Here is a 22,183-nt window from a genome sequence, read left to right as displayed (position 1 = left end):
TTAAAATCAATATATATAATTTAATAAGTCAAATGCCGATTGATTATTATCCTTACTGACCTGTATCATAGGGTTGTCGTTGTTGTGTAGATAGTGGTCCTGCCAGGTCTCGCCCGTGTCTGATCTCAGTATGACGATCTCACGTTCTGGGCATGATGCCGTGAAGATGGGAACTTCGATGATTACTGGCCTAAAATATAAATTGGGAAAGGGTTTTTATATAAAAGTTACAATAAAATATTGGTATATTTGTTATAATTTTCATTTTGGACTTAAATATCAAACCAAAACGTTTCAGAAGATTGTAATGAATAATATATACTATAGATCTTTGAATTGGTGAATTACACTACTACCTACTTAATTTATGCTTGAAATTCAACGAAAAATATGTAATTTTTTCCATTGTTTTAAATATAATTATGAAACAGCATATATAAAAACATGGTTGGTAATCAGGATTCCAAAAGTTTTGAAGTATAAAATTACAATTAAAATAAACTCACGCTAAGAACTTGGCCCCTTGTGGTTGCAACTCAAGCAACCTTGAAGCCAATGCCTCTCCTTCCATAAGTGGTGGGGGTGCAGCTGCGGCAGCAGCACGTCTCGTTGCCGCTCTGATGATTAAAAAATATTTTTATTCCACGATTTTAAGATTTTTTTACCTATATATTTATTTTTAACGATAAGTAAAAGCCGCACAGATAACAACTCTAAGGATATTCTAGATAATCTCAGTTTAGATCTGGAAGCTCTTATAGCACCTACCTAAGACCTAGATAGCCTACGACTGACAATCGACAATTAGAGCCGAAGCCAGTTACAATGATCACAGAGCCAATCACCAGATCCATCAGTCATCGAATGATTTATCCAAAAACTCATGTAAGCTCTGTCATTCAACTGAAAATAATTTCAACGATTCATCGACAAATTTCACTCGTGTATTTCTTCAATCACACACACATTGCCACGATTCATTTGTGGTGACAAAAATGTAATTTTAGATATGCATTTGGAATACGCAATCAGATATAAATAACGATGAAGCTACACAATTACAAAGAAAATTAAAATATTTCGTAGGACGAGATATCTTTGTCATTTTTAAATTTAATCTTACTTATAAGGAAATCTTAATAGGATGACGCACCAAGCCGTGTTACCTACATACGATATAAATATTCTCGACCTATTTGTTTGCGGTCATCAACACTTTTAAATAACATCTGAGTTGGCTCAAGGATTTTCATTTGAATACGATCGAAAATCGATTTTTATTCGATTAAATAAGAAATGATATAACATTACGAGTTATCGATTATTACTTACATTAAAGTTTTGATTTGGAATTGTTTATTGGGTTTAAATAAATAAGCCAAATTTATCAACATTATTTTCTAGAACTAATGAAGGTAAGTCACGCGATGTAGTCATTTATTCATTCAACTATTGGAGTTACTATATTTTACTATGGAATTATTCTGTAGCTTATACGGTTTGTTTTTTAAATAAATTATAAGATTTTCTGTTACATTTTTATACGCATAATTTAATGTTTGATTTGCATATACATTGATTAAAAAAATATATTAAAACGATTTATTTCGTACACATGTTGAATTTAAATATCTGAGTTAATCTGGATACCTTAGTATTTTGGAAGAATACAAGCAAATATAATGTCATGATCATTATTGTGTTGTGGCAACGTCCCAAAACTCCGAGGACATTTCTGTTTATGAGTCAGTCTGTATCGACCTTACACTATTGTTGGGTTATTGCCTTGTTATATATGAGTTTGGTGATTCTATTTCAAGGCGATGTTGTAAGCAGATGAATTAGATTTATTAAGAAAACTTTCTACCAGAATTTCATTTCGGACTCTCGTATCAACTTTTAGAAGAGTTTGAATTCGAAAACAAAATGTTTGTTGAAGTTTATACCATTCAAATATTAATAATAATAAAGCATGCATTGTGAGATATTCATTAACTTAGCTGCTTATTCATTTATTAACTTATTTATTTATTAAATTATTAAACCCAGTGCCGAGTTTAATCGTAGCGCCGCCCTTAGACAATATAAAAAATATCGTTTCATTACCGGGATTTTGCGTAATATCAAAAGTGGAAACACAATTATTAAATAAATAAATCAGTCATAGTAGAAAATATATCACAATTTTCGTAAATCATATTTAGCGAGATGAGAAAAGTATTTTCGATGATACCAAGATACATTTTTCACATTTTCCTAATTACGTTACCCTTGAGAATTTGCCGCAGTTAGCAATAGACCAGCCCTGATTAAGCTTATAATAGAATTAATATATAATAAGCTAATATTTATTAATAATGTTTCTATATATTATTAAGAAACCTAATATAAATTTGAACTAAACAAATATTAAAAAAAAGTAAAATACAATAGGTTTTTATGGAGTGTTTCTACTAACCGACATGTAACCCTGGTGGGTGCGGCGCAGGCGGCCGGGGGGACGATGATACGCACTCCTCCTCGTCTCTTCGCTTTCATGGCACCTCCACGGGCGTCGACCACGAACGACACCAGAAATCTTCAATATAAATATACTTAGTAAATAATTTATTTATCAATAAACCTTAATATTTAATACATATTCTTATAAGTGTTAGTCAACCAGTCTATGGTCTATTATAATGGTAGGAGGAGTAAAAATTAACAAACGTTAGATTTTCATATCCCCTGCGATTTGATACTAGCTCTGCTGTATTATGCATACAAACAAACAATTTCAGATTAATATATCTTTATGCATAATTAGCGACCCACCCGGCTTCGCGCGGGTGCAATAGCTGATACTAAATATACTACAGAATGTCTTACAACGTTCACAGCTTTATTGTCATTAGACAATACAAAACCTGTTCCTTCGTTTTAAATGTATAATATCTTCGAAAATATTCATTTAAATTGTATGCAGTAAAGAGCCATATTGATCAATATTAAATGCGCAATGTATTTAAGGTATTTATAAAATCGCTTCGAAAATAAGTCATTATTTCTCGTACAAAGTAAAGGATAATTTTTTTTTATTGTGGGTTATCCCTAAGAGATAGACATCATATACCATTGCGGACTTTTTTGAAGACTTTTTTGAGGTGTAATATGCTGTAGTACATTATCTTGATCTATATCGTAGGGTTGTTTGCAATTGAACACAAAATTTGTATTTATTTAAAACATCACTTTCGAAACCTCTAAAATTATCAGTGTTTCTCTACTATATTGTGCATGTATTAAACATATAAACCTTCCTCTTGAATCAATCTATCTATTGAAAAAAAACCGCATCAAAATCCATTGTGTAATTTAAAAGATCTAAGCATACACAAGGACAGACAGCGGTAAGCGACTTTGTTTTATACTATGTAATGATATAACTCTATTCCTCTTAACTATTTGTACCCGCTTCAATTTTAGTTCCAAAGTTTCGGAAGCAATTACGTCGACATTCAATAAGTATTTTTTTTATTTAGTACTCGACACTTAATGATGTCAAGTTAATTCAAGGTCAATTTTTTATTTATCTTTAATCCTCCTGCCATTGGAATCAACTTTAATTACAAGGTCAAGGATACAATTTGTTGATTCTACATAATAAAAGCCCATGTCTATGAGGTAACCAGTACCTAATCGATAGGTTTTCTTTAGGTTTTCGTAAAAATTGTGGCCAAATTTTGACTATATGAGTACACGCACATTAGTAAAGTAGTTATTGTATTTGGCTGTCACGCACACCAATATAATCGAGTTGGCTCATTTGTTTCAGTTTTCTTCAAGTGCACTCTATCTAGATAAATATACTAAATAATCTAAGATTTTAACTATATATGTATACTAGTAGTTAAAAAAATGAAGCCTTTCACGTTTTTTCTTCCAATGTTCAATAGGATATTTGACAGGTTTTTAAAATCCATTATTATATTATTTAGTAGAGGTTATGGAACCCTGTAAAAGTTGTTTTTTTATAATTCTAGTACACATTTACTGAAAAATATAAAATTAAAAATTCCATTTTTAAATAGCGCGAAAACGCTACAATATGGCGCTGCAATAGGGTCGGTGACGTCACTTGCCTGTATTGTAATCTGTGGCACATATAATCCACATACAGTAGACAAACGAGGTTAACAAGCAAGTGACGTCTTCATAAACCCGACCAATCAGGAGTTTTGTGTCATGTGACAAACTTTAAAAAAAAAGCATTTTTATTTAAGGACTTTTGAATAAATGAATTATTATTTTCAACTTTTGTTAATAAATAACAATTTTTAAACTCATAATATATACTCATTACAATAATTGACACTTTATTTTTCGCATTATCAAATAGCCTACTACGGATAGATAATATTGGCAGATGTTTAAATATAATAATACATAATTCTAATAATTAACTTCAATCTTTTTCATTTATCGTTTCTCACGACACGAAAATATATGCGACTTGCGAATATCTTGGATAATATATGATATTTTGTCTATCTTTATTCTACAACGTTTATATAACATAAATTAGACTTTTAAAGGCTGATGGAAGTATGTTATTTTTACATCATCGATAGGCGAATAGACAAATGGGCCACCTAATGGAAATTAGCCAATCACTGTCCTAAGATATTGGCGCCGTAGGAAATTATAACCATTCCTTACATTGCCGATGCGCGACCAATCTTGGGAGCTTAAATTTAATCTCTCTTGTGTCTCTAGTTACACTGGTTATCTCACCCTTCAAACTGAAAAACAACAATACTTCGTTTTGCTGCTTGGCAATAGAATATACGATGGTACTTAGTACTTACATAGGAGGACTTGTACATCGTGTGTTTACAAGTGGACGTATATTAGTCCTATCGTAATGCTCACCCGATGTCAAGCGGCTGACGCTCGATGGTGGCCACTCGGCTATCATTGTTGCTGGGCCAGAGATGTCCATCGGTAACGCTGTCCTCCAGCGGCCTAGCCCTGTTCAAAGTGCCTGCCTCGCTGTTCATGTAGCGGTACTGTTGCTGTTGTTGAATTGGACACTCAACCTCTCCTGCAATTTTGAAAATAATCAGCACTTAGAATCGAACAGAATAAAACTGTCAAACATTCCACTCAACTTTTATTTCAACATGGATATGTTTGCCTTTTATATATGTTTAGAACGAGAAAGCATAATCTTACCGCCTTCGTCTTCGGAGTCGCTCATGAATGTGTCCTGCATGAGTTCAGGTGCCGCGACCCGGTATTTGCCTTCCAAACCACCTATAACAAATTACATGCAATTAGAAATTATAAAAATGTATATATAACAATTTTTTAATTTATGTTCATAAAATAAGTTAAATTCGTATAACAGTCAGACATATAGTTATTGTCTTATTAGATTGTTTTTATTAGCGGTTGAAAAAGTTAAGAAAATCTTTCAATTATCCTGTTGTTATTAATTGGTTTCATCCATACCAGTTCTGAAGTGAGAATAATTGTTTGTGTGCAATGTGCGTATTTTAATCGCATATAATGCACCCAAATTGATTGTACTAAAATACCCTCAGTAGACAGAACTCTTTTTCTCTTCTCTTTTTTCAACATGTCTTAATTTATATAAATACATTTGAATATGTATAATTGCATTTGTATTTGATTGAAACCACGCTTAGAAAGCGTCCATGATAGGAACACGCCGTAAGGAAGTCCCTAACAGTTTAAATAAGGAACGTTGTCTCTGCTCCCGCGCATGCACAAATAGAAACGAAATTGATATTCAATTATAAATATGAGAGAACCATACAACGATACAGCTATCTCGCTTCAGCATTTTTCGGTGGAATTAATACAACAGTTAAGTACATTGACTGTATTGATTGTGTAACTAAACGTAATGCATTTATACGACACGTGTTTCCTGAACGAGTTATAAGAAACTTGGAACAACGCCTGAATTGCATTCATTGATAAACAAATAGCAATGTTCGTAATATTATTTAATAACTAATGTGATTTCAAATTAGCTTATAAAATAAATATTACTTGAAAGAAAGACTTTTTTTTTATAAAAATTGTAAAATATATTCACGACTTTTAAACAAGATACGTACTTAAACGTTGGTATTATATTTAAGTTAGAATATCAGAGAATGAAAAATATTTTCCCAAAAAAAATTGTTTGGATTTATTCTAAGTCAATAGTTTGTTAACACATTTTGCAAAGTATCTCCATTACATTTTAAAACAAAAACATTACGCAATCATCGTAACTGCAACCTTTGTTTCCCACCATTCGTTTGATGTTTCAACAAACGTCAGAAATTAAAAAAAAAAAACTCCATGCATTACATAAGTAATACTATGAGGTCATCGAGTAGGTGTTCAATTGACTCCACCATCACCTGACATGCTGACATCTGACTTCATCCAATTGTGTCGTGTTGAAATCTTTGGAATACCTATACAAGTTATTAGGTCGTGTCCGATAATAATTATTATCTTTCATTCATTGGAATTGATTCAATTTAACTACTAACATCCGTGATGCAAAGAGGTTTAATTTAAAAAAAGAATAAATTCTTTATCCATGTAGGTTCTATATCTTTTTTTTTATTCACATATATTTGCTTGCCCATATAATGAGCGAAATGAATTAGATATAAAAAAGCTTTACCTTATTCATGCGAATAAATAATTATTTACTAGAACTAGATATTATTATTAGAGTATTAATTCGAATATAATACCGTATTGCAACAAGTACCATAAGTGTTTGCAAAACTTCAGATCAATCCGTTGGGTACACAAACTAATATCTGGAGTTACTCGTAAATAAATAAAATTCAACTCATATATTTGATTAATAAAAATTTAATGGTGTAAAAATGTAGACCTTAAAACATAAGAAAGAATAATAAGCATTTAAAGGAATAATTTATGACTCTGTTTCAGTAAATTCGTACGGATACATATTTGTTTCGGATATGAAAATTATCGGAAATTTTGTTGTAACATTTAGCACTAAATATTTATTACCTGAATAAATATTTATGTCTTCTTTAAAACATCTAAAGAGAGCAATTTAAATGTGTATAAATATATTTAAAAAATTTAACAGCCTTTTAGATTTTATTTCTATTTGAATATCTACATTAAATGATATTGTAGAATAATATTTAAAGAGCAATCTATTCTCGGAGTCTGATTCATAAAAACGTTCACGGCAGCACTTAGACGTAATTGCGTCGTAAATACGTAGATACTTGTACGAATAAAAACCTTCTATGTATGTATGTTTGTATGTATTTACCACTCGCTTCATCAGGTAGTGCGTAATAACTTTTTTTTTTCGTTTGCTAATGTAGTGTGTTATTGTGAATGACCTTGTCCAAATAGGTTACGATCACATTTATATAACAAATTGTGCTTTGGTTTGAAGGGTAAGCAAACACACGGTTTAATAATAGACATAGCATATTCCGTTGGTTTAGTGGCTTACTTATAAGGTCGAGAGTTGGAAAGCCCAGGCGGACCAATAAAAAGTAATTGGGCCTATACACTCCCGTTGCTCGAAAAATATAATAATTATTAACATATATTAAAGTTTATTTTTTTGCAAAAACAATATAACATAATTCTTGTTTACAAATACTCGAAGATCGCTAAAGCAAAAAGTTTCCATATCTCATTTACGTACGATTAACAAGACAATTGCGACATTAATTTTATTATCTGTAATTAAAAAAACAAATTTACTGCGAAGCTCATTGTAATGCAACTCAGGATAACAAATATGCATGCATTAACTGCCATTTAAACACGGATGATGTCAACAGCCGCTCCTAGTGTGTAAATACTACCCACATCGCTACCCGGTATCCATTTACCCTTAATAGAGATGACCTCAGGCGCCTTTTTAGCGTTTATTTTAGCCAATAAAGAATAGCGTGGATGTGATTTTACCGCAACATTACAACATTTAATAATAAACTTTATAAGTTATATAAAATTGAATATGTGTGTCTGTTTTATTTTCGTGCATCTTAACTGATGATGGCGGGTTCGAACCAAGGCAAGCACCACTGAATTTTCATGTGCTTAATTTGTGTTTACAATTCATCTCGTGCTCGGCGGTGAAGGAAAATATTGTGAGGAAACCTGCATGTATCTAATTTCAACGAATTTCTGCTGCATGTGTATCCACCAACACGCATTGGAGAACCGCGGTGGAATATACTCCAAGCCTTCTCCTCAAAGGGCTTAGCCTAGGAAATTTACATGCTGTAAATGTTATGTCTGTTTTAGTTCAACATACTTCAACACCGTTTAACCTGATCACCATGAAAGGTGCTACGTATATTTATTTCGTCATGGACAATATTTTTATACTAATACTATCTGAACCTGCGGGAAATGTATACAACATAAACTTCAAACCCCCTTAGGAATAGTTTCGTAAAATCTTAGCCGATGTCTAAACCTTATAGGGAAACCTGCCTGCCAAATACCAAGTTTGTAGGTGTTATAGTTTCTGGGATTTCGTAATTAATCAGTCAGTGGTATTTCGCTTTTACGTATATATGCCTATATATATTTTATATTCCACTTTTCCAGTGCCGCCTCAAGCACTACGATTGAATTTTTAGGCATATTAATAAACAAGCACGTTAATAAGTTATGAGAAGTTAATTTTATTTTTAGCGAGAAATTCAAAATAACTGGAAGACGAGGAGTCAAAGTCAAATCCCCCTGCTCAGTTGGCTAGAGGCCGAAATGTAATAAGGAAAGTATTGTTAATTTGTTTGAGGCACGACATTTGAGATAATATCCTTCTTTCTCTTTACGTCCCAAGGAATGATAATTCTATGAGACCGAAGTCAGGGTAATATGTGCTACTTATTTGTGCCGTAGTTTCGCCCATTATTTGGATCCGTTCAGCATCGGCGTGATTGAGAAACAAACTCATTCCATCAAACTATCGCGTCCATAATATTAGTAACATAAATGAAAACTGATTGTTGAAATTTATAAGCTTTACTGATTTATACACAATACAGTACATTATATATATTGTAATGTGTAATACAGTAACGGCCTTTAAATTTCCCACTGCTGGGCTAAGGCTTCCTCTCCCTTTGAGAAGGTTTAAATTAAGCATATTTTACCACACTGCACCAACGAGGGTTGGTGGATACACATATGACAGAATTTCGCTGAAATTAGACATTTGATGTTTTCCTTCCCCGCCGAGCACGAGATGAAATATAAACACAAATTAGGCACATGAAAATTCAGTGGTGATCGCGTGGGGTTGAACCCGCAATCATTGGTGTCATTGTGTAAAAAGTACTGTGTATATTTTAAAGTGGAATAGTAATAAATTACAAACAACCTTAGCTTATTATATTAAATACAAATCTTAGAAAGAAGAAACCCTTCGTAAGTCTGTTAGACAGATGTGTGTAATACAATAAATCGGTTTATTTAATAAGCTATTGTTGTAAATATTTTCATTTTACGTACGGTACACACAAGAAAATATGATAGATGACTAGAACATTGATGTTTCACCGACAAGCCTCAACCTTTCAATCGACTTTGACAAGTGAGATGTCGTATGTGTTATAGGTTATAGTAGGTTATAGTAGTAGTATATATTAATTATAGCTTATGACGTCACCAGCAAAATAATCTGTCAGAATCTAATAAGATAGAGTGTTATATATGTTATATATTTTATATTAAAACATATATAAAACACTCTATATAGCCTATTTTATAGTACTGGCAAATGGGCCATCTGATGGTAAGTGGTCACCTCTGCCAATAGATATTGCAAGAAATATTAACCATTCCACATATCACCTTGTCACTTTAGTTACGCTGACTTCCTCACAATCCAAACCAATAGTTTGTTATTCTATATATTTATAAAATGTAGAGTAAAAATTTGTAACCGTCCCACAGCTGGGCTTAAGGTAATTTGGGAAAGGTTTGGTGCTTATTCTACTAGGCTGCTCCATATAGGTTAGCGAGCTCAAATGTGGCAGAGACTTATTGACAGGTCATCTCACGACGTTTTTCTTCACCGCCGAGCACGGGATGTCTTATAAACACAAATTAAGCTTGTCTGGGTTTGAATCCGCAATCATCAACCAAAATGCAAGCATTCATGCCTTCGTTATTCTATATATAAAATATATAAAGCTAAAGAATTGGTTTGAATGCGTTAATCTCAATACTCATATCGTCACGTCACATTCGAAATAATATTTTTGCATTGGATACCGTATTTATTAAGAAAGGTTATCGATTATATAATATCACGCAATGACCCATAGGGGCGGAGCAGTCGTGTTTGACGCGAGTGAAACCGCGCGGAACAGCTAGTGATTAATTTAAGTTTGAAAAAAAAAACTATATTATAAATTATACAATAAAAAAAGTTAACGAGCACGTAACTAATAAATTATTTGTACATAACATAAGACATATATTACTAAAATTGTTTAAAAATAATAGTTTAATGTTAAATTCGCATCAATAAATTGAATTCAATTGTAATAAGGTGGGTATTGCCAAGCCATTACATATTAAACAGGATATAAAGAAAAATAAAAAAAGTGTTGTATAATTAATATTAAATTAATTAAAAAATATAAATTGTAACACTAGAATTAGATAGAAACGTAACAACGCACTCAGTTTTTTTTCTTTGACATGAATAAATTTATTATATGTATTTATATGAATAACATTGTCAAGATATCATAGCATTTGTAGTCTCAATATTTCTTGTCCTTTAGTCGACTGCCCGAAAAGGAGAGTACTGTTCATTCGTTAGAATCCTTGCGTCAATCCAGCATATAAATTGACGACAGTGATTATGTTTTTTAATATAAAAATTGAAGTTATTCATCTTCAATCAAAGTAGGTCAGTTAGATTACGTAAATAGTAGAACTGTATTATTTATTTAACGATTTGTAGTTGTGTTAACGATGTTAATATTACGAGTGGGTATCTTTCAAAATGTGTCTATCAGAACTCTGTTTTAGCGTCACTGTACAGTAATAAAATTGCTTAATGAATGTATCCTTTAACCTAAATAGCTCTATAATGCTTGTCTCCTTGGTTTTGTTTCAGCGAATATCGTCCCGCATGTTATTCGGAGAACCGTGATAGAACAATGGACGATGGGAAATAATCTAAATAGTGAGTCGAGGATTCGAAGCCATTGAGTATTATCGAGTACGATTTTTACGAGTTATAGAAACTTGCAAATAATTAAGACGCCAAATGTCAGTGAAACGTCGTAAAAAATATTTTTCTTTTTTCTTCGCCTTAACAAGATAAGTAGTCTTCGCCCTGCATTGGAACAAATTATACGTGCTATTATTTATTATTCTTAAATAATAAACTTTAATAACGATAAGATATGTTAATATTCTTGAGGACACAACATCGTTAATCCATAAATAAATTGTATTTTAAATCGTCTTAAATGTATACTTAAAAACGTCACACATAAAACGGTAATGAAAAGTTCCTGACTATTCCGGACCAACTTCGACTATTCTTTACAAAAATAAACCTCAGGTTAATCGTAACTGTGGATCAATTCTAGTTATACAATCAGTTACGATACGATGCCGATCCAAGTTTGACCGAACAGCAAGTGGATTGTTGCATTAGTATAATAGGAAAATGGCTGAAGGGCAACGATTACGTTTTTGTTGTCGTCAATTTGTAAGTAGAATTAGAGGCTACATATCCAACTGTTAGGGAAATTCCTCCTTCTGCATGCTTGAGAAGGCTTGGAGCTTTTTCCACAATGCTCTAATGATGTTTAGAATACACGTGTACTATAATTTCATCTGTATGCAGTTATCCTCACGATGTTTTCATCATCCCGAGCACGTGAAAAATTATAAACAATAACGAAAACTCACTCGATTCTAATGAAGCGTAATTCTACTTGATTAATCATCGTTCGAACCATTAATTAAAAGTCCACACGACACGGATTTTCGAATTAGCTCCGAGTATTTCTACAATCTTTGTCTAATGCATTTGTGTAAAAAATATTCTAAACACCCTCTTCTAAATAGCTCTCCTTGGTTTTGACTCCCATGTTTTTCCATTGTCAATTAAGCTAGCATTTTCATAATAAACAAATACCTACAGATACAATTGTTGAGTTCAAATTATATTAATGAAACTTTTCAATTTAAATCTATTTTCTTTGTGTTTCATACATAATCTTCGTCTACTATAAATTGAATAACAAAATGATATTGTCATATCTATCTTTAGCTTTTACAATACGAGAATGACGTAACAGCTTATTTTTACTATTGTCTATTTAACAACTTATACCTATTATCCAATAAAGGAAAACAATGTTTAAACATAATACGCATAAAATACATTTTTGACTGAAACAAAACAAGCGATTTATTTTAAAACTTTTTTTAATGCAAACGATTGAACAAAGCAATTTATAGTTTTGTTAATTTAAGTATGACATTATCTTCAGCAATGAACATAGGAGACGACGTAAATCTAATTGCCTGGAATAATACCGACGCGTTATGTAAATACACGGGGAGCTTGTATATTTATACGTCACATTGTTTTACAATCATGTACACAAACTGTTTACATCATAAAACTCACCTGGCAGGTGATGGACATGAGCAATGATTGCCATTGTCACAAACCATTCCGCCACATCGGATCCTATCTACGTTGTATCACATCACGCCCTTGACGATTAGGCCCGCCACAAGCGGACAGGTATTTAAAGGCTATTGACATGATGATTGAATCGCAACATGCGTTAAAAAGTACAAATGCAATATCGTATGCTTTACAATAAAAACTCCTCGATTTCCTTTAACGTAACTTTATGTGATAAGCCAAAACGTGCGCGTTTTATTCAGTGCACTGAGCTGGTGTTACCGAGTTTAAAAAACTAAACGACCGTCATTAAAATATACTGAGATTTACATTATAATCAATAAATATTAACACGCAAAGCGCTTGTTCGCTAACTTATTTTTTCTATCCTGCAACTGATTAAAGGAAAATGCAATGAATTTTCACTTTGAGAAGTTTTCACTGCACTGTATACAGAATATTTTAACCTTCCCAGAGTTAATCTCAAAATTTCCGGACATCCGCTTGCGCAGTATCTCAGACGTTAAAATAGATAATTTTACATATGGGCGTTGAGATGACTGGAGGCGGCCTAAGCAAATCTGACAGATTTGATGTCATAGACAATGAGTAATATTTACAATAAAATATTTGCGTTGCGTTGCAAATTATTTATTTAATTATTTATTTTGCTTACCAAAATGTCTGTCATAGATTTGTTTTTTTTTTTTTTTTTTACTTTTAGAAAGAGTATGACAGTGCTTAAATCTTTGTAATAAAAGTGCAAACTATGAAGACGCTGATGATGTCCTCATAAGCTATTTCGGTCACGTGAGTCAATCAACATATAAAAGACAAGTACGCAGAATATATTACCTACAGTGCAAAAGTGTATGCACAAACAAAAATGCAACAAAATTGTCTTTTCTCTCAATCAATCTCATAGCAAGATTGGACACCAATCTGAAACGGCAACATACAAACTGCTAGTAAAAATTTACGGATAAAAAAAAATGTTTTTCTGGCCTGATCCGAGTACTTCCGCAGTCTTACAACAGACCATCGAGTACTATACTCGAAGTAATCGAAATATCGAGCGCGTGGAAATAATTCATAATTAAAATACAAATATTAATTAAAATATATATGTATATTATTTATTGTCTTTAAGATACGAAACATCGATGTTTATTTATGTCTTACTGAATGAAATGTAATAATCATATGTGTTTATTATTCATGCATTAACACAATACCTTGGACTTGTGTTATATAATATATCGACGACATATATGTACGATTTATTATAAAGCGTTTTCAAGATAACGTACGTTTATATTATTTACATAACGGGGCCTATTCTATTTTAAAGTTATTAAGAAATTAGGAAACATCTTTATAGTTACGTGCGATTGTTTGATTTTTAGATAGAATACCAAAAATCTGTAACTGCCATTTAATGGCAGTTACAATATGCTTCAAAGATCTTATTGAAATAAAGTATATTTTAACTATCGAATAAATAACACAAAACTCAGCAAGATTGACTTGAGTATAGCTAACTCCGCCCTTTTATCGTCGGAAATGTTTTTACTTAAAACGTAACATAACGAAACGTATTCGTATTCGACCTTGATTTTACTTATCGTGCGTATAGATTGTTTTCTTAAAAAAAAAAACACTTTGCTATGTGTGCTCAAGATTGTGTCCTAGGAAATCTGTTAACAGATAATTTTAGGGAATGTTAAAACGAGTTCAGCAAATAAGGCACGGAGGTTTTAATGTTTTGCGAAGGTCATTTTTACTAACAATTTTATACTAATATTAGCGTCTCAAAATTAAATTACTTATCAACGGGTTGTGATTTTAATACGCTTTATATAATGTAAAATATGATACTTAAGTCAAAGGAATTAAATATGGCGAACGACGATGTTATCAAACAACAGTATAGATCTATTTACTTACGAAGGAAGATTAATTACATAAACTAATTAGCATTTTTTTTGCTCTCTTTATTTTTATGTTAGTCATCTCACGCACACTAAAACATATTTTAAGCACGAGCGTCACGCATACTAATACAAGACGATTTTTTTTTATGTGGAGGGGCGCGCTTTCTTTCTTCCTTCGCCTCTACTTAAATAGAAAATTTGGAGCTAATCGCTGCTCTAGTACGATTTTAGTGGAACTATTATAAGTTCATCCGACATTAGTTACACACATGTTCCGATTTGAACCCGTTATATTCAATAAATATACAAGAGTTCTACACACTAATTTACCTCAATACAAAAATCAATGTTACTTGAGTTACTTAGCTACCTTGTCAAAGTCACAATTATATCGAACTTTACGAAGTTATTCATAACAGAATCTCATTAAATCGATATTACCTCATACAAGGTTTTTATCTGTTTATCTATAAAACAAAGTTTTCAGGATTCTCTAACGTTAGCACTGTTACGTTAATGGCCGTGTTTATTGATACAATAATTTCATTGTGCGATACCTGCGTGATCTCATCTCGGTTGTAACATGAATGCAAATTGACTTAAACTGAACATCCTGATTTTGTACGACGTATGAAAAGAAACGTTCGATTTATGTATGATGAAATAAACCACCAACTATAACTACAAATGTATACGTTTGTATGGACTTTAGTCATATATATAGTAATATTATAAATGCGAAAATATGTCTGTCTGTTGATCTTTCATGGCCATACTACTGAACCGAAATTGATGAAAAAGTAGTATGAAGCAGCTTAAACTCCAAGGACATACAAGGGTAACATTTGACGACAAATCAAAATATATTGTTTGCCATATGAATTATTATAAAAACCCATATTATTTTACGGTTAATGTTGGCTGGGTAGTACCGTGAAGTTATGTACCTTTATGACCATTATCAATAGAGGGACGATCGATCACAAATAAATCAATTCAGTTCTTGAGATAAAACCATAAAATACAGCTGTATATCAAAAATAACTGTTCCGAGCGGTCTCATCCCCTTGTATATATGTAACTTGATCTTGTAAAGTCTATATAACCTTAATAAATAAATAGGCCTATATAACCTTACTAAATGTCTCACGAAAAATCAATTTTCCAAAAGACGTATAATAATAATGACTACGAAGCGACGTTAACGAGAATAATTAAAAAAAAATATTTCCTAGGCTTTGCGCAAAATGGAGCAAAACAATCTACTATAGTTGTTTACACGTACGCGGTCGCTCATGTGTATCTATGAAGTAATGATTATGTTGAACGAAACGCTATCGACCTTGACTCGACTGCTGGATTACGCTTTGTTAGACGACAATTTACATTTCCTACGCTTCGAATTACTCGAATTGAGACCATTAAAGATCAGACAGCTATAGAGACTGTACTCTCTGTATTGTGCGAAGAAAGCTGGACGTGTCAAAGAATTCATTAGTATGAACAACGCGAAATTATTTTTAATTAAATATATTTTTTAAATATTATGTATGCGAAAGCAGTTATTTCTATTAATCTTTTACGATAAACCACTGAACGGAATGAAATTATATTTAACGTGGAACAAGCTTGAACCCCAAGAAAGGACATAGGCTACTTTTTTAATAACTAAAACCTACGACCCCCTTTAACACACGAGCGAAGGCAGGGGGTAAAATAGTTAGTTTATATATTAGACGTGAGTAGTGAGTACGTACATTTCGAAATAATAGATTGACATGTCTTGACCGTAATTTCATATTGAACTTATTATATTCTAATAAAAAACCCTACATGTTATATTTAATTGGTGCCAGTAAGTAAAAAACAGCTAATTATAAATGATGAAGTTAATAATAATTTCAAATAATAAAGGATATTTGTTTTCGCGATCTTATTCTTGTTTGTACGCGCGTATCTTTTTCAGAATCTGTACGACTGATATTATAAGTTGTGCTTTAACATTAATGTAATACATTTATAGGAATAAATGAATACCTACTATAAAATATAATGTATCATTATTATGAACTGATTTTTCGATTTAGTGATTGAATTAAATGTAAACAGTTTCAAGTAAAAGAAAAAATGTGATCAATATGAATGTTACTTCTCCTGTATTTTAGTTCGAGGATAAAAACACCTTTTTATATTTGTAAGCAAAAGTAAACATCTTAGAAATTATTTTCGAGGAAGGAAACCTCACATTATCCCTTGCCAAGGGCAACTGCCCCGGGACCTCCATAACAGAGATACTAAAAAAAAAACATAATTCCGAAAGAATAACATCTGTAAAAAAATTATTGTAAAGACTGACTGCCAGAAATGAATCTGTATACATATATATATATATATTTAGGGCCATCCCCTCCTCAGTTGCCCAAGGGGCTCCAGACCTCTAAATCTATCCTCTAATCGAATCTCTACTCCACCGAGACATTTTTATGACACAATTTATGTATTTGTTTGTATTCAATAAAAATGAATTACGACAATTATTAATTTTATTTTATTACGTATATTGCGAGATACATTCCCCTTAATTCAAATCTCACAAAATACAGCAAGCAAACACGTGTTATTGTTACATAAAGGACGCGTTGATTTCAAACATAATACAGAAGGGCTATTCTGAAGAACTTAATTCGAAACACCATGTTAATATTTGTGATTTATAAACATGAACTCTCGACATGCTATGTTAAGTACAATAATTATGTAAATGCAATCAAATGAGTCATCACCTTATAAAATGACGTAGATTTTTCAAATTTCCCGTTTTTTGTTACATAATAAGGTTTACAGTAGAGATGTTATAGAGTTCCGTAACCATAACCGAAACTATCGGATATCCGAAATAAAAATCTATCTATATAATTTTGATTTTGCATAGTTTTTTTTTATTTACAATTTATAATATGCGTTATTAAAACTATCCGAAACAATCGGATATTCCGAAATAATTTCGTAAATGTAACTTATCTAAAACCGATAAAATATTATTCATATATCCGTATCCATATACTGATCAGAAATTACGTATCCGTAACATCCCTGGTTTACAGCTGTTTTATTCAAGAATAGTCCATACAATTTATTGTAATTGCTTTTGTTACAACTGTTAAAACATCTGTATAATTATAATATAGATAGTATACTTAAGATTGCTTATATAATAGTAATTATTTTATATCGGAGTCTTAACTTCATACCTATTAGGTGCCTGTTTTTCATTTTCATCCAAACGAAGTCTATCGAAGCTTATGAACAAAAATGGTTTCATTGAATTCAGCGCAGTAGTATTTGCGTGATGCAATCAATACATTTATTAAACGAATGAAAATTAAATACATTTAATTTCATAATATTACAAGTTAAACGTACAGAATTTATAATAGTCTGCAATTTGCTAAAAGTTTGATATGTTTAACGAGGGAGTATATCAAAAGTTTATGTTTGAAAGATATCGATGTTATATATTCCTGGACTGGTCATTACGAAACCGAGACCAGTTTTATTTAGGACATAAACATGGGATGTAGGTCGTCGTTGCTAAGAGCAATTCGTCGATTCGTTTCGCAGATTCCCTTCAAAACGTGAAATAATATCAGTTACATTAGTAAGACCAGTAACGCTTGACCTTTTCATTACTTTTTTATGTTTAAGAAGGTTTTATTTCAATATTTAATTGACCATTAAATTCGAAAAATAATCTTGAGTTTATTTTTTCAATGTTCATCATTTAGTGTTATGTTTCTTTTGAATACATCATAAAATTTATTTTTTAAAAGAACTGTTTATTTATTTTATGATATATATATATTTTTTTTTTAAAGCGACATGTTTTTTTACGAGTTCATATACGAGGAAGTTATGTCGAGAACAAAACTAAACAATTACGCGATCAAATATCCAGTTAAGACATATCTAAAACAAATCAAATATCACGGCGCGACGTGTTTTCTTGTGTTCTGCTTCTCTTTAACAATAACCTTGCTCGATATCGGATTCGTAATTGTTTGGTTTAAGGAGTGTTGAGGTCCAATGGCTCAGCGGGAGATTATTGCTTCTGTTAGTAATGTCAATGAAAAGTGCTCCCTAAGCAGTCTTTAAAAAATAAAGTTTGAGCAATATTATTCATTTATACCACTCCGATATTCAATAGCCGCGTAATATCAGAAACGTTACCTCTATCATGATGATATAGTTACAGCAAGCCCTTCGATATTCTAAAGAACATTGCGAACATCGCGTTAATTCGTTTGACGTATTTAATTCACAAAGAACATATGCATGTTACTTTCTTAATATTTTTTGTGTCACGTTCGTGATTGTTTTTGTTAATGAAACCGAAAGACATTGGCCTCGCTGACAAATTTCATGTTCGTATAATTGGTTACATACAATTTCCGACATGACACGTTTGCGTTATAAATACGAAACGACAATCATAATATTTATACCATCGTCAGGTGACTTGAAGCATTGTAAACACGACACTTTTTTCTTCTTTTTCACTTTCCCGTCATCCTTTTTGTTTTTCCCGTTAACAACATCCGTTTTCACATCATCGTTTTTCGTTTTATTCTTCTTATTCGGATTTTTCACCACACCCATTTTTTCATAACACGAAAAGCGCGCGTAAATAAATATTTTCTTATTATTATTTCAAACGTTCGCGGGCGACGGCGCGCGCTGCAGATGTACGTTCGGAAACTAGTGCCGGACTAGCAACGCTAACTGCATTCGCGTGCGATCAAAGGAAGCACTGGCAGGCAACAATGAGGTCCGCTAATGAGCACTCGTCTATCGTCTGTGAGGCGCGGCGTGAGCTCACTCGCCCGCCAAATCGGGCGCCCGTTTGGGAATCAAGGCCAATACATGGATTAATATTCCGTCTGCGGCTACTTCCTAAATATAATGGTAACTTCTCCTAATTATTATTTCGGGAAGGTACTCTAATGTGAAATTACGTAGGTACACAGTTATATGAATACATCAATAGACTGCGTGACTCTTACAAAATAGAGTCGCAACAATCTTGCTTTTTTTGATGTGGGTAGACTCTTTTCTTATTGCTTCGTGTTGTTATGAATTTTATTCAAGTTAAATGTCATGGTGGTTGAAAATAAAGTCGGAAGGAAATTGCGATACAATCACAACCATTAGTAGCGGCAGGTCACGCGTTTCGAATGTTAAGCGTAACAGAACGTGCGAATACACGTAAATATTTATAAAACGTATTGTATACTTATTACGTTAACGCGATTCTAAATAAAACGTTTCGTTTTTTTATTTTGAATATACAAATAATATCTGTTAAATTTCAGTCATGTTAAATTTAAATCAACATCTTCATCTGGTCTACATAATTCTTTGAATAAAAATTAGAGCATTAATTTTTTTGTTAAACAAAACATCATGATCAAATATATAATGAAAAACAATTAATATCGACTTTACGACATCACTATTATCGGTTACCAATATCGATTTCCACATTTACTTATATATATAAAAATAAATGTTTTGAGTAAAACACACCCTGCTCTCTCAAGGGCGTGTCAACTGTCAACTCAAAGTTAGTGTTGTACAATTTATATAAAAGTCGAGTAAAATCGTGACTGCTAGCGATTCCTCCCCTTAATAAAATAGTATGGATAACCTTTGTAAGGGTAGGGATGTCCTATATGATATTTGCGAAGTTGGGAAACTTTTACATTGTCAGTGAAACTTCTTAGGCAACACGACCGAGATATCGATTTTATACAATTGTTTCTTTAATATGCTATCATTCCTTTGTTTTTGTAATGAACTGGTTACGACTGTTTGTATTTATAAGATAATATTTTACAAATATTTTATATCTAGCATACATACATAAATATTTATTTAAATTAAAGTCACTCGACGATTCATTTGTACTGATTTCAGCTACCAGAGTCAGAGCGCGATGGTTACAGACAATAATTTGAACCGATGACATGGGGATCTGCAGCCTTATTAAATAGCCCTTAGACCAACGAAATAAACAGATAATTTACTTGTATACAATATAACACTTCGTACACAAAGATACTAGCACTTCGTTATTATTAATTTATATTCTATACTCAAAAGATAACGACTTTCCCTCGGCCCTTTAAGTCTTCATTAGCATTTAAGAACACGTAGTAGCATGGAAATACATTATATCCTATCCTTTTTAAAAGCTTTATTTATATTAATTATGTTATAGAAAATACTAAAATATATATATAAAAAAATGGGATATGGACCTATACGAAGGCGCGACCTTATTCCTTAGGACGCTGCAGACCCGCTCCGCCGACGACCGGGGAAGAGGAAAAAGCGCTACGCACACCTTCTCCCTCCATCTCAATAGGCGCCGCAGGGACTAGGGGGGTTGTCTATTATAGTACTGCGGGAATCCTCTCTAGGAATTGGTGGCTCACATAGGCGGGTAAATCGTCAGGTGTGAAAACGATTCTGTGACGCCTGCCGAAAATAGGGTACCGCTGGTTTTTTAGTAGGTATTACGGTGTACTAGGGACCACTATGCGTCTTGGACATCGGCCTGTCCCACATACACTCCAACTTCACGAGGGAAACGCGTTTTTTCAAGCAAGAAAATTAATATTAAGGACTCTCATTAGTATGCGTGAGTAACGCTGGTGGTTATAAGATGTCTAAATGCGTGAGACGACTTAGAACAAAGACAGCAAAGAATACGAATTAAATTATAATTGTTATGTTTATTTAAACGACGATAATTTAACATAGAGGGCCCGCCTTCGTGAGAGTACAGCTCTATGATACACATACATTTTTACTTTCTTTTTATATTAGATCTATAAATCTTTCGAATGAATTTCAAAAATGTTTAATGCAAATTATTGAACTGAAAATGTTCACAAACTTTTAAGTCGTGTTAGGAAACATCTCACTGTTTAATGTTTATACAAGTAAAATACTAAAGGAATATATACCAAGATGACTTATTGTGTAAAACATATTAACTTGTATTTTTATGCATTAAGCCGAATAGGAATCTGTGCCAACGTTGTGAGGTTTCCCTGCCATAAATATCTGTTATAAATAGCACATCATATGCATGTGTGTGAAGCGTGCTTTATAAAAAAATATTGTTTGTAAACAAATTGCCAATCTAATCGACATAAAAAAAATCATAAATATATTTTTTAATTTTCATCGTAAAACAGATAATAAAATGAGGATATGATAAATTTACGCACAAAAATAAATAGAGTCACAGCCTGTGAATACGCCACAACTGGAAATGTCTCGAAATGGTTTGGATCTTATAACATTACGCTGCCTCTTTACGAGTTAGTGAATTTGGCATTATATCATGACATGCAGACTTCAACAGCAAGCATGTCATATAAACCCAAATTAAGCACTTACTTAATAGTATTTCTTGTACGTATTTGAACTTGCTATTTTAAATTAACATCCACTTTGCCATCGCGGTTCTTGTTGTTCTGTTATC

The 22,183-nt window shown here is 32.2% G+C and overlaps 1 protein-coding gene across 4 annotated transcripts in view; it reads right to left on the bottom strand.

Annotated features, from left to right (window-relative positions):
- Nucleotides 1–22,183, bottom strand: part of LOC125073819 (ankyrin-3-like) — a 130,589-nt gene that overhangs the window by 12,926 nt on the left and 95,480 nt on the right. For all 4 annotated transcript variants that reach the window (XM_047684906.1, XM_047684905.1, XM_047684908.1 and 1 more), the window contains exons 18-22: nt 5,215–5,295; nt 4,912–5,083; nt 2,459–2,578; nt 507–617; nt 61–190 (exon numbers count right to left, since the gene is read on the bottom strand). In XM_047684906.1, coding sequence (XP_047540862.1) covers nt 61–190; nt 507–617; nt 2,459–2,578; nt 4,912–5,083; nt 5,215–5,295 — 614 coding nt within the window. The remainder of the gene's footprint in view (nt 1–60; nt 191–506; nt 618–2,458; nt 2,579–4,911; nt 5,084–5,214; nt 5,296–22,183) is intronic.

This window comes from Vanessa atalanta, chromosome 25, assembly GCF_905147765.1.
Source record: "Vanessa atalanta chromosome 25, ilVanAtal1.2, whole genome shotgun sequence".
Classification (NCBI taxonomy): Eukaryota; Metazoa; Arthropoda; class Insecta; order Lepidoptera; family Nymphalidae; genus Vanessa; species Vanessa atalanta.
Note: the sequence above shows the minus strand (reverse complement) of the source record. Positions and strands in the feature narration are given on the sequence as shown.